A 17,042-nucleotide genomic window follows, 5' to 3' on the forward strand; every position below is an offset into this window, starting at 1 on the left:
TCTTTTTTATTTTGTAATCTGTGTATATATTGTTTTCTTTCTGTTTATGCTCTTAGGGTCTAGTATGATTATTTTTTTTTAACTCCTGTGTATTTTCAGTTTGTTTTTTAGAAAAAATCCCACCAATTTGCAGTTTCACTAGTATATACTGGTTTTGGGGTTGTTGTTTTTTTTTTTTCTTGGCAACCTAAACAATATTAAATTTTGGGGCATTTTAACCTTAAGAATAAAAGACTTCATCTAGTATATGAAAATTTTTTTTAAGTGTTGGAAGTTGATATAATTTTCATTTGTACAGGTGGTGATGGTATTTAAAAGTGGCCATTTTGAAAACCTTAGAATACTGTATTAAAAATAGATAAAGTGTGTATTTTTACTGACATTCAATTACTGACTTATTTCTAATGCAATGGATTGGATTTCTAAATGCCCGATTCGGAAGTTCATCAGTCTAGAAGAGAGAGATTGAGATTGAATATACTTAGTGGAGTCTGGGTCAGGGAGTTAGGTCAGTATGACCAGGATGAAAAGTCTAATATGGGAGGTTTGACATGGGGAAATTGAAGGTACATTAATCAAGAAATATTTCTTGAACACTTACTTTGTATTTTTTAATGTGTTAGGCGCTAAGGGGGAAGGATTTATACCAAATTCTAAGAGTCAGGATTTTCAAGGATCTTTATAGGTTGAGAATGGGCTGTTCCAACAAGAATATATTTTTATACTTTTATCCCTGATAAGTTTCAGTCTTGCATTTATTTTAAAAATCATTTATAAAATATGCCAGACATGGTTTAATATTCATATGGAGATCTAGGAAGTTTAGTATGTATGCTCTAGGTTCTGGGTTAGTGTATTATGTAATGATGAGTGTTAAGAAAAAGTTTTTGTAATTATAGGCTATATTCCTAGAAATACATGGTCAAGATCCAGAAAAATAGTGGCCATGTTATAGTTTGTCCCCTCACCTGGAGCAGAGTGTTCAGTTCTAGACACTGAATTTTTAAGAGAAATTGACGTGGTTGTGCTTTTAGAGGAGGGTAAGCAAGATGGTGAAAAGTCTGGAAACTGTGTCAGATAAAGATTCATTGAGGGAAGTAGGGATTTTAGCTTGAAGAGAATATTTAGGAGAAACTAACTGTTCTCAATATTTGAAGGATATCTTGTAGAAGAAGCAATAAACTAATTATAATTAATTATGTGTTGTTCCAGGGGTTAGATCTAAGACCACTGGGTAGAAGTTATAGGGAAACACGTTTCTTACCAGCTTTAAGGAAGAACCTTCTATCAATTAAGCTGTCCAACGATAGAATAGGCTTTCTCCAAAAACAGTGAAACTGTTGTCAGTGGCTTGGATGTGGCCCAGGGGAGTGAGAAATGTCACCTTCCTTTTGGTGAATTTCGATTATAGAAAGAATAAGAATAGATGAAAATTGGTCTCAGATAAAAGACAATTTATCTATTAGGGTTTCACCAAGGTATACAGGAAGAGAGCAAGAAACCTGGGGAAATTTGAAGGGGTAAATGAGACATGTTATGGGATAGGTGGACATGGAGGGAAGTATGTGTAAGAAGTAAGTTCTGAATAATGATTATGGCAAGCAGAAATAAAGGGAGCTTTTTGTTGGGAGGAACATGTTAGAAGTTCAGGAGAAAAGAACTGAAGCAGCAGGGAGTTGGGGAGCTAGAGTCACTAAGGATCATTGGAGGAAAACATTTAAACACGTGGATATTTAGACGAACATCACAAGTTCATCAGCCTGTACCCCAGCTAACAAATGGAATGTTTGTTTGGTAATACTTAGAGATTTTTGTTTGTTTGTTCCTGTTTTCCCTTTTCTCCTCTCCCCCCCACCAGGATGTTGATATGAATTGGGTTATTGTGTGAAATTTTTGAGATTTTCCAGGGAAGAGGAGGAGGTCCCAAAGGAAGAGGTTTTTGCTCCTCAGTGAAAGTTTAAAGATAATTTTGCCTTCTCTCTGTTCTGGTGTTGATGAATGGTAGTGGTGTATTCTAAAATGTGCTGAGTTGAATAACAAGCTAGATAAGGACCTTAAATAAACTATAGAAGATTAAAAGCAAATTTGCCTTCCATGTCTTTATGCCTCTATCAGAAAGTGTTTCTTGACTGCCTACCAGTGTCCTGGACTATGCTAGTTAGGCACTTTGGGAAATATTTTTTAAAAAATCTTTTGTATCCTTGTGGGATAAATGATTCAGAAAGAATAACCTAATATGCAGCCAAAGTGTGATACATCCAATATGCATGACAAAAGGCCAGAGAAAGGAAATATTGGGAGCTGGAAGCCAAGATGTCCCAGATAGAGAATATCATTAACCAAGTATGTGGGGATTACAATGGAAAAAAAAGGAGACAGGCAATCCTGACTTAGAAGGAGGTAGTAGATAGTAGTCAAGGTAGTGGGCAGATTCTAGAGGACCTTGAAAATTAGATTGAGGAATCTGAATTTGATCTGATAAACTTTAAGGGGAAGCATTGTAGGTTTCTGAGTAGAGGAACGACAAGTGATGTTTTTATGAAGGTTAATTTGGTAGTGATGTATTGTAAACTGGAGGGAGGAGGACATTAGCTTTAGACAGGCTAAGATAATTCGTGTGAGAAGTTGAAGGCTTGAACAAGGGTAGAACATTGGGGGATAAAAGAAAAAAATGATGAATTTGAAGGAAAAACCTGAAACAACCTCTTGCCCATTCCCTTTCAGCAGATTACTTCACCTCTTTACTGAAAAAAAGAGATTACCTTTCCTTTCCCCTTACTCTATACTTCATAACTTCTTCACGTTCCCCATTCTCTTTGTTCTAGACCTTGAAGAAGCAGTAGCCCTTTTTGTTAAGAACAGTCCCTCCCCTTGTCTCATCCTGGCTACTTTGGGAGCGTTACTTGTCATTATGTATGCCCTCTCTTGTCAGTTGTTCTTGCCCACTGCCTCCTTCCTTGCTGCTTAAAAATATCCTTAATTCTTAAATATCCCTTCTTTAAAAAAACATTGACTTGACCTTGCCACCTCCTCAAGTTGTCATCCTGTATCTCTTCTCTCATTCACAGCTAAACTCTTAGAAAGAACCTCATGTTAACTTGAGTATTCTCGTTGTCTTTGCTGTTCTCTCACTTTTCATCCTCTTGCAGTCTGGGGTCTGACCCCACCATGTTACTACTGTGTATTCCTCAGTGATTTCTTAACTGTTCAATCTGGTGGTCTTTTTCCATTGTAAGCCTGCTTGATCTCATTTTGCCTTTGTTGGTTTTCTTTCCACCTATTTGATCTCTCTTTGGTGTCTTTTGCTGGATCGTTATCCTTTTCCTCACTGTGTGGTTATTCCCTAAGATTCCCTCATTGGCTCTCTTCTCTTCTGATACTCTAAGTGAACTTAACAGTTCCCATGATTAATTTATCTACTTGTACATGATTCCCAAATCCATAAATCCAACACTAACTTCTATCTTGAACTTGAGTCCCACATTGATAATATTTCTGAACATCTCCAACAGGAAATTTTAAACTCAACATATGAAAAAGCCTCCCCTTGAGGATGTCATCATTATTCCATTTATTTAGGTTTCTAACCTCAGTGTCATCATTTACTACATGATATTTTGGAAAATCTTAGTGCCATTTTAAACAGTTAAATCTGAAAATTGCACTAAGATTTTTGGAACACCATGTATCCCACTCCAATGAAAGCAGTAACCAACTCATATTAATTCTACCCTAGAGCCTTCTTTATCTCTCTTGGACTATTTTCAATACCCTAATTGGCCTCCCAGTATTTACTCTCTTCCCTCAGCCCGTAATTCCAACAATATATTATTACTAAGGTACCGGTGTGATCATTTCATCCTTTTGCTAAAACAATCTTTAGGGACTTCTTTATTTCTGCTAGGATAAAATAACAACTCAACTTGCCATTTAAAGCCCAGCTCAGTCTGAAATCCACCTACTTTTATGCACTCAATGTTATTCCCTCCACACGCTTTACATTTGAGTCAAACTGAACTATCTCCAGGCCCCTTCTATATGCTTTCAAATAACCTCCCTCCCATGCTTGGGATACATTTCCTTATCTCTTCCTGTTAAGATCCCTAGTTCCCTTTGAGGCCCAGCTTTTATGCTATTTATAGTTTAAAAATATTTTCAGGTTCTCCTGCACCTCTCCATTATTGCTCTATTCCTTCTGACATTACTATTTATTTACTTATTTGAATATGTGTTATGTGTCATCAGGAGAACATAAACTCTATATGGATATGAACTATTAGTTTTGACTTTGAATCCTGAGCATGTAGCATAGTGCTTTGCTATACAGAATGGGGCCCTAATAAGTGTATATTTAATTTAATGTAATATAATCCTCATCATTGGTTGAGCTAGAATTAAGTGGCTAGCTAATAGTAATATTCTAGTTCAGAGCTGCACTAGAATTCAGGTTGCTAGCATTCTTACCATTGTACCATGTACAATATGGAGAAATTCCTTTAAACTATTCGTTTTGGGTGCAAAAGTGACATCTGAATTGTAGTCTAGTATTTACTTTATTTTTAAACTTCTTGTATGCAGTCTTGATTTGGCATATGTTTGTGTGTATTTGAGTCCTGGTTCCACTCATAATTTGTGATATGACCTTGAGCTAATTGCTTCCTTTTTTCTTGGCCTCAGTTTTTGCACCTATAAAATGAGGATATTAAAATTTCAGAACTAGCCAGTCACTTAGTCCCAAATCTTCATAATATAAAGTTCTATACTATCCATAATGCTTTTAAAAGGCAAATTAATAGAGATAATATTCAGTTCAATAAGGCTTAATTTATTACATAATTTATATGTTATTTTTGTTGGTATAATAAGATGTGCCAAATTGTAGCATAATGTACCATTTTAAATTAAGGTTATCTTCAAAAATGATTAAAAAACAATACTAGACATTCCTTGAAGCTTTTTGAGTAAGAAATATTAGTTACAAGTTAAATGAAATATGTTTTTCTAAATTTTGTTATTAGTACTTTTCTTTGTAATTATTTAACATTTAAATGAAATAATGCGAATAAAAGGATAAAGCAGAAGTATTTTCTTGATGCATGGTAACGATTCTACCAGGAGTTATAAAATGAGATTTCATGATTAAGAAATGAGATTTAAAGGCAGCTATTAATGGAAAAGCAGAAAGAGCAAATCGTTTATAAGAATATGGAGAAATTCAGTGGATGATTTAACTGTTAAGGTAGGTATATTTAGATTTTAAGATGTTCATGCAAGTGGATTTGTTTGTGGTTATATTCATTTTGAAAGTCTAGCGTTTCTATTTTACACATAAGTTTTAGAAGTGTGGAAGTTGAATTCAGATTTATAAAAAATACATATGCCATCAGCTCATTTCTATTCCTTCATTGACATTTTGTTTACTAGTGGTCTAAATATTTTCTCTATCAACTCTCATACTTTTTATAAATATTTGAAGGACTCATTTCACGCTTAAATTTATTTTTATTAATTTTGTGAAGACAGTGGTAGAAAAATAGTTGTGTAAATATAGTATGAGAAGGTAGTATCATTGCTTATTTTCTATTATCAATTTCTCCAACTAGATTAGACTAATATTTTTATCAGAGCCTGTTACAGATACTTTTTGGTTACAGATATTTTTTGGTCACTTAATATTTAACTAGAAATACATAGTTCAGTTAAGTTAATTTGAGAATGATTATGTAATTTAAAGAATCTTCCAATTGAAATAAACCCTTTTTGAATATTTTCATTATTAATGGTTAAGAAAACATTTCCTATTTACCTTTTAGGTTAGCAAAGAAGAAAAGTGTATATTTGGAAAGAGATAATGTTTCATAGTGTTTTAATACATAAGTTAAAAAAAGGCATGATATCTAAAGAATAAAGTACATTACATAGCTCTAAAAGTTTTATTTTTAACTTTCCATTAGATTTCATCTGAAGACCGAAGTGCGCTGTGGGCTTTGATTACGTTTTATGGGGGGGATTGCCAGCTGAGCCTCAATAAGAAGTGTACTCATTTGATTGTACCAGAACCAAAGGGGGTAAGAGTCTTCCATGTACAATCCTTTTTTATATAGCACTGAAGTATTCCTAAATACTTTTTTCCTCTTTGAAGGTTGTTTTCAATTGCTCATTAGACTCAGCTGATGATTGCATTTACATCTTTCATGTTTTTCAAATTGTTATTCTGATACTTTTGAACATTTCCAAAAACATCTTAGCTTTTGTTACTACTTTTACATCTTTACATTTTTAATTTAAGTGGTTTGAGTTACGTATTATAGTATTTCATTATTTAGTTAGTGTGAATCTCTGCTTTAGAAATCTCTTGTTCAAAATAATTATTGTACACATGCATCGTCTTTTGGGAGTGAGAGAGACAATTTTTGGCAACACCAGATGTTTTCCTTCAAATGTAAACGAAATGGGAAAGTTTATTCTTATACATGACCAAAAATTATTCTATTGAATCATTTAAAAAGGTCGTAACATGATTATTAAGTGGAGTTTTCATATTTTCTTATTAATATATAATGTATAATATAATAGGTACCTATTATGAGTATTGAGACTATTTAAGAAAAACTTATTTTTCCGAGTTTTGATATTTTAAAAGTTCATCTTTAGTAAAACAAAACCTTTTAAAAATTTTCAATTAATGAGTTTGTGGTGATTTTCAAAAAAGGTATTTTGCTGTGAAGTTGAAACAGATTTGTATGTATTCTTGGAATTAATTATATTGTCTTTTCCTTTTCCTTGATTCTGTATCCTAGAGAATTATGACTTTTTAGTGTGGTTTTTTTTTTGTATATTGCTTGTTCTCCAGTGATGACAAAAATGTAGGAGAATATATAGGATTTAATGAATGGATTGAATGACTGAAAAAAACACTTACCTAGCACTTAATATGTTCAAAGCACTGTACTACAGTAGGGATATTGCTGAGGTTTCAGAAAAGATGTCATACTATATCAGAGGGCTGGAAGGCCCTGGTGAATCCTAGCTTGATTACTTCTGAGCTACCTGACCTTTGGCAAATCACTTTATTCTTCTTGGTCTGCCTCCTCATGTAAAATGAGAGGGGTGAACATGATGATCTGCAAGGCCCTTTCAGTTAATTTTACAAATATTTATCTTAGGCTTTGAACTTGATTTTCATTCATTTTGCCTTAACTCAGTACGATTATTTTTCTTAACTTCTTTTGAATCAAATCCAAATGCATATATTTTCCCATCAAAAGTGCAGAGAACTCTTCAAGAGAGGAATTGAATAGTGGTAAATGAATACACTTAACTTCAGTTTGAAATTTGGCTTGAGTTCAAACCTATCGTCAAATATTTTTGGTTTTGGTATTCCTAACTGATTTCATCACTTAAGGAATAATAGCACTGTTATTCTCTGATTCTACAACACTCCTCTCACCCCAACTTCGAGTTGTGTTCACTATGCACTCTAGGACACATATTCATTTAAAAATTGATTGAAGTAAAAATTAATTTTGTTTTGAGCTATTGTAATACTTTTTGAAGTAGTCCCTAGAATAGTTACTAAACATTAGTGATTGTTAGTGAAGTTATTGATAAGTATCTGCTTTAGTATCAGAACCCATTTATTAAGTGCCTGCTGTGTAAAAGGTGCTGGTGCTAGTTCCTGGGACCATACAGCTTGTACACAGATAGATAAAACAAGATAATCTGAGGAGGAAATGGGAGCTAGTGATGGGGAGAGTAGGGAAGATCTACACAGAAGAAGTGGTACCTGGTCTTTGAAGGGAGGTAACATTGAAGTTTAGGATCATAGGCTCCTTGCAACTTCATGATGTCATCTTGTACAGTTACCTTCATTTTATAGATAAGGAAACTGATGCCCCAAGGTCACACAGCTGGTGAGAGGGAGGTTGGACCCTTTTTCAACAAGGTAAAGATAAGTGCTGCATATATTGATTTGTTGAGTCATCTACATAGAGCTAATTTAATTCTTGGGGACTGATGAGATTATCTAGCACAGGGAACTCCTTGGTAGTCTGGTGAATCCTATAGATCCCTTTTCAGAATATTATCTTTAAATAAAATAAAATTTGTAGACTTTCAAAAGAAGCTAGCTATATTGAAGTACAATTATCAAAATATTTTTTAAAATGTTGTCCCCTCTTCCTCTTCCATTAGAGAGTATATTTTGAGAGAAGATGAGTAGTCTCAAGACCAGAACTTCAGGAGATGCCCATACTTAGGGAACTTGAGGTGATCCAGTAAAGGATATGGAGAAGGAACAGATAAAGAAATCTAGGAGATAGCAGTAGCACAGAAGAGAAAAAAAGAGAGAATATCTAGGAGTGTGGTGATTAGCTGTGTCAAAAGCAGCAAAGAATTCAATGAAGATGAAAACTGAGAAAAGATCGTTAGTTTTTAATAATTATTAGATCATTGATAACCTTAGGGAGCAGTTTCAGTATAGTGAATCAGAGCCCACTCTATTTTTTTCATACTAATTATGCTTTTTTTTTTTAAAGGTATTTAGTTTTCAACATTCACTTCCATAAGATTTTGAGTTTTAAATTCTGACACCCCGAGATGGCGTTCAATCTGATATTGGCGCTACATATTTTCACAGTAGTCAGGTTGTAAAGAAGAGTTAGAACCAAAGGGAGGAGCCAAGAGAAAGAAGAAACAAAACAAAACAACACAATAAGAAAAAAGAGAGCAAATAGTATGCTTCCATCTGCATTCAGACCCCAAAAGATTTTTCTCTGGATGTGCATAGCATTTTCCATCAAGAGTCCTTCAGAGTTGTCTTGGATTCTTGCATTCCTGAGAAGAGATAAGTCTATCAAAGTTAGTCAGCACACAATGTGGCTGTTATATGAACAGTATTCTGGTTCTGTTCGCTTCACTCAGTTCATATAAGTCCTTCCAGGTTTTTCTGAGCTCCTCCTAGAGCCCACTCTTCTACGAAGGTTTGAGAAATGGAAGTGACAATTGAGATTATTTATATAGCATTTAAGGTTTGCAAAACATACTCCTCACAAAAGTCCTTTGAGAAAGGTATTATGGGTATTATCATTTCTCTTTTATAGATGAGGATAATTGAGAATCAGATTAAGATTTGATCATGTTCATATATTGATATGTGGCAGATAGAATTCATGTCTTGGTCTCTTGACCCTAAGATAACATGTTGTTTGTAAAAAATATTATAGAGTACTTTTTAAGGTTTACAAGGTGCCTTATAATGCAGAGTAAGCTAATATGAAGGTTTCTTTATAGTACTGGCACCCTGAGCACATTCATAGGCCAAGAAATTGGAAAAGAGTCAGGTTGAGAGAAGGTAGGAATGATTGATGAGAGAACATGGAATCAAGGCTACAAGTAGAGGGCAGAAAGTTAGCCTTGGCAAGGAGGAAGACCACTTTTTCTCAGACTAGAGCAGAGAATGAGAGGATGAGTAAAGATTTGTTGTGGATGACATCATTTTTTCTCAGATTGGGAGGCAAGGTCATCTGTAGAGGGAAAGGGGTAGGAGAGGGCATTGGAAACTTAAGAGATTTGTAATAACTACTTTGTGAGCATTATAAATAAGCCCCTTGGCAAGCTTTTTAGTCTGCTAAGTCTAAACTACCAAGAAGCAGTGAGGGCTGTTTTGAATTTTAAAAAACCATCTATTTGTAGTTGATCTAGTCTGTACATTTATAAGATTCCTCTAATAGTTTTCATTACTTACAAGGCAGGTGGTCAGGCTGACAGCATAGGAGAGCAAAGTAATGAAGAGTGGAGGACAAATACAGGGTGTCCAAAAAATCTTGGTGTACTTTTAAGCTATTAAAGCTTAAAAGCTTTATTATTAGCTGTTACAATCGCTATCAAGCCATTGAAACTTAAAACTGCATTGAGATTTTTGGGATACTCTGTATATACTGTATTCTGTGTTGATTTAATAGTAACATCAAGTTTGAGAAAAGAAGTGAGAATAGAGCAGAAGTGGGGAAATGGGAATCAGGGATCGGGGAGAGGTAGAGAGAGTAAGTCATAATAAAGAAAAGAGATCCCAAATAATTGTTTTGGTGGTGTAAGCCCCAGGGAGAGATGGAAGAATTGCACATGATGATCAAAGAGGATAATTTCAGAGTTCTAGGGCATGGAATAATTTGGGATGGTGGTGAGGTTTAAGGTGTTCACATTTTTGTGGGGGATGCTAAGGTAGAATGAAATGAAAGGTTATGGGAGTTAAGGAAGTTGGTAAACTGGGAGGTCAAGGATATATAGCTATAAAGAGAACTGAGGCAGTATTACATCTGAGAAAAAAGCAGTTACAGATTCTGATCTGGAGTGGATCTAACTTAACTCTCGTTTTGCCAAAGGAAACTAAAGCCAGAGAAAGAAATGTTACTTGAACCAGCTCATGAGAGCCAGGTCTGTGCTGTTTTTATTTTTGTGTCCCAGCACCTAGTGTAATGCCTTTGTATGAAGTGGATGTTTTATAAATGTTCGAGAGAAATTTAATTGTCCATGGACCTATATAGCTTGATTCTGAACCAGGTCCAAATTCAGTGCTGTTATTTTTAATTTGTTATATTTTCCAGTTAATAAACATTTTGTCATGTTGCTGTATTTCCCTGTCCCCAAATTGAAAAAACAAGATCCATGTAGTGAATATGCAATCAAACAAAACCTGGAATCTTATCTATCAACTCTATCCACTGTGCCACCTAGCTGATCAGATAGTTTTTAAGCCTTTCAAAATTGTTTGTCTTTATGAAGTTATTGTTACATAAATTGTTCTGGTTCTGTCCATTCAACTCTGCATCAATTCATACAAACTTTCCCATGTTTCTCTGAAGTTGTCCCCTTTGTTGTGTTTTATGGCATGGTAGTTTTCCATTACATTCATGTGCCATGATATTTTCAACCATTCCTCAGTTCATGAGCACCCTTTTTAGTTTCCAATCCCTTGACATTATAAATAGAGCAGCAATAAGTATTCTTGTACATATGCATCCTTGTGCTATTTCTGTGATCTCTTTGGAGTATAGGCCTAATAGTGGTATTGCTTTGTCAAAGTATATTAATAATTTGGTGGCTTTTGAGGTTCACTTCCAACTGCCTCTTTTTTTTTTTTTTTTTTGAGTCTAGGTCTCCCTATCTCACCCAGGCTGGAAATACAGTGAGTACTTTTGGGCCTAATTCCACTGCTGATTGGCACAGAAGTTTTGGCCTTCATTTCAGACCTGGGCCATTTTGGTCTCTTTGGTGCTAGACTTAGTGTGGAAACCCAACCAATGGCCTTCAGCCTTACTGCAGTTTAGAACTCCTGAACTCAAGTGATCCTTATTCTCACTAATTCCCTTATGTCTGAAATGACAGGTATGCACCACCTTGTCTGGCCCAGAGTTCTTTCCAGAATGGCTGGACCAATTCATACCTGCACCAACAGTGTATTTTGGTATGCACTTTTCCTACAGCCCCTCCACTATTTGTCATTTTCCTTTTTGTCTACTAAGCCAATCCAACGGGTATGACATGGAACCTTGGAATTGCTTTAATTTTAACTTGTCTAATTATTAGTGATTTGGAGCATTTTTTCATATGGCTATTGACAGCTTTGATATCTAGCAAATAGCAACCTGAGCTACCTGCTTTGGCCTTCTACCTTTTTTTGTGATCTTGTTTTTTATCCCCTTTTTTCTCTTTTTCTTTTTTAACAGAAGAAGATACCTGGGCCAGGGAAATTTAAACAGAGACAGAGTTTCTGTTCAGATTACTAGGGGCAGACCCTTCTACATTTTTCTTGTCCTTTTAGTTTCCCAGGCTACACCTTGCCTTAGTTTTTCTTACTCTGTAGGAACCTGGTACTTTCACTTGACCCTTGAGGGAATGAGATAATACAATTTCATTATTAAAACTGAGACAAGAGAAAGCTACCAGGTGTATAGGATAAGTGTACTTAGTGTGGAAAGATGTATCGGTAAGGCAAGATTCATGACCTTGAGGATGACCATGAACGTGCCTATATAGTTCGGAATCGCAAAGTATGAAAAACTCTCTAGGTAGGAGGCAGAGGAAGTATAACATTTATTTAGACATCAGAGGATCCAATCAATTTAGTCCAAAGTTTAGACCAATTATTTAGTCACCAATGACTCCAATTCAATACAGCAGTAATTATATTCTAAAACCAGTAAGCCCACCTCAATGTAGCAACAAGGAAATTATAACAGCATTATAGCAAGGAACCAAGTCATCCTGTAACCTTCCTCCCTGCTGGAGCCTCCACATAAACACTCAGAAATCCTGACTGCTTGCTTATGTTCTCTCCCCTTTCAGTTCTCTGGTCCCTGCACCTTCCTGGTTTCCACTCTCTACCCACACTCTTTCTGCAGCTCTGTTGTCTCAGAGTACTTAGTTTGTGCTGGACTCTTGCTTCTTACTTCTGAATTCTCAGCTCTCAATGACTACCTTCTGGGTGTATACACTCTTTAGGGCCTAGCAAAAGGGTGTGGGCCTGAGGCTTAGTGCCTAGTAAGTAAAGGCCTGCTTACAAACAAACTTCAATCAGGCTTAATTGGCCCCACTTGAGGTCTATTGAGTGGGGGGGGGGGGGGGGGCGGGGATATCTTTAATCACTGATTGGCATCATAAAAGAGACCTTATAGACCATCTAGTCCAACCCAGTTACTCTACCAGGAGAGTTACTTGGAGGCCAGATGATAGCATTGAAGACCTAGATATGGTAAAACTTTAGCATTGAATGATTTGTTTAGTACATGGGGAGGGTCTGGTTGTGAAATAGGATGACAACTCTTTGCTATTGTGGGGAGCCATAAGATTGGGGAGGCATAAATGAAGGAGCAAGTAGTACTGTATGTGGTATCTAGGAATAATACTATATCAGCAGCCCCTTTCTATTCGTTTTCTGAGATTCTATAGATTGGTAACCTTTAGGTGGTAATAGTGTTCATTCACCATATCATGCCAGAGGTAGACATGGTAACTTCTCCTCAGCAGGCATCCAGTTTCAGAGTAGTTGATTGACTCATCCCCATCTTTCTAAGCCTGTGTTGACAGAAGGAGGAATGAGTAGACTTGAAGTTGTTTCTTGATTTCTCTATGTCACAACTTCTATCGGAGAGTCTGAGCACTTAATGATCTCTTGTTTGGTTTTTTTTTTTTTTGGAGGGGGAAAGGCAAGTATAATGGTAATTAAGGTGGGACTTTTTGCTTTTCTTCTCTTAAGTGCCTTTAATGATTCTGGCCTTTGTTTGAATGGGGCAGGTAAAGTGGGATCTTTTTGTCTTGGTTATTTCTCCATGGAGACAATTGGGAGTAGTTGGTATATGATGTGGTACTGGGGATGGGGAACTATCCCACACCCAGCCTGGGTGAGGTCAGAGCCTTCAGGGCTCTAAACAGGATGTAATTGAGGACAGCTTGGGGTTTGACTTTTTGGGGCACACTCATGGAAGGAGTGTTGAGACTCTGGGAAAGCTGCAAACTGCCCCCCAGCTTTGCAACCCAGAAGTTGGCACTGGTAACTATGTGTTGTGATTTGAATCAGACAAGATCTGTCTGTTGATGTTTGTAATTTGTTTGTATTTGCTCTGAAGTTCGGGGTGCTGGCTTTTTCCCCTGAACTAAGTGAATGATACTTGTATGTTGGTTTGAAATAAGATTGTTAACCCCTTAATGCTACTTTCCTTAGTAAAGCAGATCAAAGAACCTGTGTTGGCAGCTTTCTGGGTGCTGGTTGTTGGTGGATCTTACACTGCCACAGCAGCTGCTAGCTGATTGTTGAAACAGCAAGGCAGTTGGCTCACTTAAGTGAGCCACCCAAGGTCACACAGCTAGTAAGTGTGAAGTGTCTGAGGCCATTTTTGAACTCAGGTCCTCCTGACTCCAGGGTTGGTGCGCTATTCACTGTGCCACCTAGCTATCCCCACTTAATGATCTCTTGATGGCAAATGATAACACAGTTATAAAAAGACTTTCAGAAGCCTAACAAATTGGTCTTTAATATGCTAATGGCCCCTTTCAAGAGAATAAGGCCTATATTATATGTCCTAGGAGGTTATGTTATACTCTTAACTAGTTTTTACCGGCAACTCAGACATGAGATTCATCTCCAGTATTATTATATATAGAATTTCAGATACTTCTGGATCCTTCTATTAACTGGTTGAAATTGAACAATCTAAGATTAATTATTTAATTTGGAAGCATGAATCTGTTTATATCCAATTTTTTTTTTTTACCTTTTAGGATTATTCTGAGTTGAAATTCATAGATAATTATTTACCAATTAATGCTTATCAGTAAGTCATTGGTATAATATTTATTTCTCTGATTCTATGCCCTAATATTCAAAAATGTGCTTATTGAAAAAGAAAAGTTGAGGAAATTATTGGCTATTGTTGTGACCGCATACTTTTAAGACCGAGCAACCCATATAAGAATTAATTGTTTCTAAGATTTTAAGGTTATCAAGCTCTCAGACCCCTCCTCTATAGTCATACAGCTACCACCTTAGTTTAGGCCCTCATCTCCTCTTTCCTAGATTACCATGCCTCCTAATTGGTCTCCCTGCTTCAGGTATCTCACTACCAGTCCATCCTACATGCTGCTAACAAACAATTTTACTTCAGCCTATATCTGATCATAACTCCCTTTCTCACTCTATAAACTCCAATTGCTTCCTGTTGCCTCTAGGATAAAATATACATTCCTATTTAACTTTTAACACCCTTCACAACCAGGCTCCAAACTAAGACTTCATCTCCCCTTGCTGCCTTTGCCCTGGCCCATCCTCTCTGACTGGAATGTGCTCTTTCCTTATCTCTGCTTCTTTGAATTCTTCTCTTCCTGTTAAGACAACTTAAGCACCATTTTGTGATCTCCCCAGCTGCTAAATGTTTCTCTCCTAAGCTAACCTCTGCTGAACTATTTTGTATTTGTATTTCTTCACTTTATTGCTATTATGCCTTTGTCATCCTTGTTAGAATGTAAGCTCCTTGTGAGTAGGGGCTGTTTCATTCTTTGTACTTGGACAATGCCTGGCACATAGTAAGCACTTAAATATTTTTATTGAAATGGTACAAAATTAAAATAATAGTGTGAAATGTCAAATCTTAAAAATGCTTCTGTCAGTAGGGATGACTTTTCCATTACTATATAATATTACTTTGGAGAAATTAATAACATCTTCAATTTCTAGGGCACTTAAAAACACATTTTATTGACCCTTTTTGTGTTTACATTACCATTATGCCCTGAATTCTTCCTTAGGACAAAGAAAATCAATTAAACAAAAGCATCCAATAAAAACTGACATCATATACAATTTTCTCTCATAGTAGTTCCTCACCTCTGCTATGGGGGAAAAGTTATGTTTCATTATCACTTCTCTTAAACCTTCATCAGTTTTTCAATTAATACTTCAGCTTCCTTTTATTAATGTGTCCATTTACGTTGTTGTAGTTGTACATAGTTAAAGAGCCCTTTTCAAAATGTTTTTCTATGATATTCACATATCATGATGACTCAGCAAGTTAACTTGTCTTCATTTTACAAATGAGGAAACTGAGGCTAAGGTTAATTGGCTTACCCAATATCATGCGTAAAATTATTGTCAGGAGTCAGAACCAGAACCAGTGAGTGTGTTCTCATGACTTAAACTTCTAGTTCATTTCCCGTCATACCTGGCAGGTAGAAAAAGTTGTAAATTGAAACAGATATGACTGTAGACATTACTGTGAATTTAAACATTTTTTATTCATCACCAAATTTATCTAAATGAAATTGAGACAAGTTAGAGTGACATTTAAAATTTAACTGAAAAGATTGAGAAATTAGTATTTCTTAAGTCTCAAGTCCTTTTCCGAATTACCTGAATGAAAGAAACCTTATCAGTACTTAAAACTTAATAGAGAAACAGTTCCCTTCACCAATCCTTTTCCCCTTTGTCTTAAGCCTATCATCTTTCCCTCTGGCATGTGTATAAACAGTTAAGAACAAAAGCTATGATCTGGGAAGATGGATTAAAAGTTGCAAGCAGACCTAGGGAAAATACCTCTATATAGTTAAGGTCCTTGCCTTTTCTCTTGCTTTGAAGATACCAATGAGATAATGATCCTTGTTTGGGCCTACCCTCTTCCCCACCCATGACTTGAAGGTAAAGATAAGATGGAAGAAGTTTCTTTTATTATTTCAATTAGTGGACATATTTCTTAGGTTTACCTTTGACCTGCTGGAGAAAAGAAACCTTATAGAAGGGAGAGGGCAAAGGATTGAATGGCTTTGGGAAAATGATTCCCTGAAGGTGTTCTCAAAGTTAAGTACTGATCATCCTACCTGATAAAGCAAACTCTTAACTGTGACCTAAACTCTGTGGACACTTGTTCATTCTTGGCTGTGAAGTATTCCTTGTTCCAGATACCCAAGAAATTGTGACATCTAGATATCTTAAGGCATGATTGAAATTAAGGTACACTGAGGCACAGAGTTCTGAGCCTGTTCAATTTATTGGTTAGGCTAGTAATTACCAATAAAATGGTTCTTACCTCCTTAGTCAGCCAAAAGACCACAGGATAGGGCTTATTAGCCTTCATATAGTTTTGGGAAGTACGAGAGAACAGAGAATAGGAAGCATCACAGATGGAAAACAACATGATTGGTCACTAAGTCTAAAGTAGCATACATGATGGAAAACAATGTGATTGGATAGAAGTCTGGGATACATGGTTAGGAACAACCTCTCCTTCCATCTTGTTGCTGTAGAAAGCTCATTGATGGTGGCCATGGCTAGTTAGCGTTGCAGTGCTGACAGCCCTGACTTTTTTAAATGATAGCCAGTGTTGCAGGGATAACGGATTTCCTGGTGCCCACTTGGATCTTGGAAGGCTTTGCAGTAAGATAGCAGATCTCCCTTAATTGTACATGAATGTACAAGGCTTTTTTAGTAAGATAACAAGTCTACCTTAATTGTGCATGGGCAGTAAGATGTGTGGAGATGATATATTTCTTTGAAT

General features: G+C 36.0%; 1 protein-coding gene across 2 annotated transcripts in view; it reads left to right on the plus strand.

Moving 5' to 3' along the window:
• PAXIP1 (PAX interacting protein 1) overlaps window positions 1-17,042 on the plus strand; it is an 87,174-nt gene that overhangs the window by 15,248 nt on the left and 54,884 nt on the right. For both annotated transcript variants that reach the window (XM_036760470.1, XM_036760471.1), the window contains one exon: window positions 5,955-6,068. In XM_036760470.1, coding sequence (XP_036616365.1) covers window positions 5,955-6,068 — 114 coding nt within the window. The remainder of the gene's footprint in view (window positions 1-5,954; window positions 6,069-17,042) is intronic.

This window comes from Trichosurus vulpecula, chromosome 5 (genome assembly GCF_011100635.1).
Source record: "Trichosurus vulpecula isolate mTriVul1 chromosome 5, mTriVul1.pri, whole genome shotgun sequence".
NCBI lineage: Eukaryota > Metazoa > Chordata > Mammalia > Diprotodontia > Phalangeridae > Trichosurus > Trichosurus vulpecula.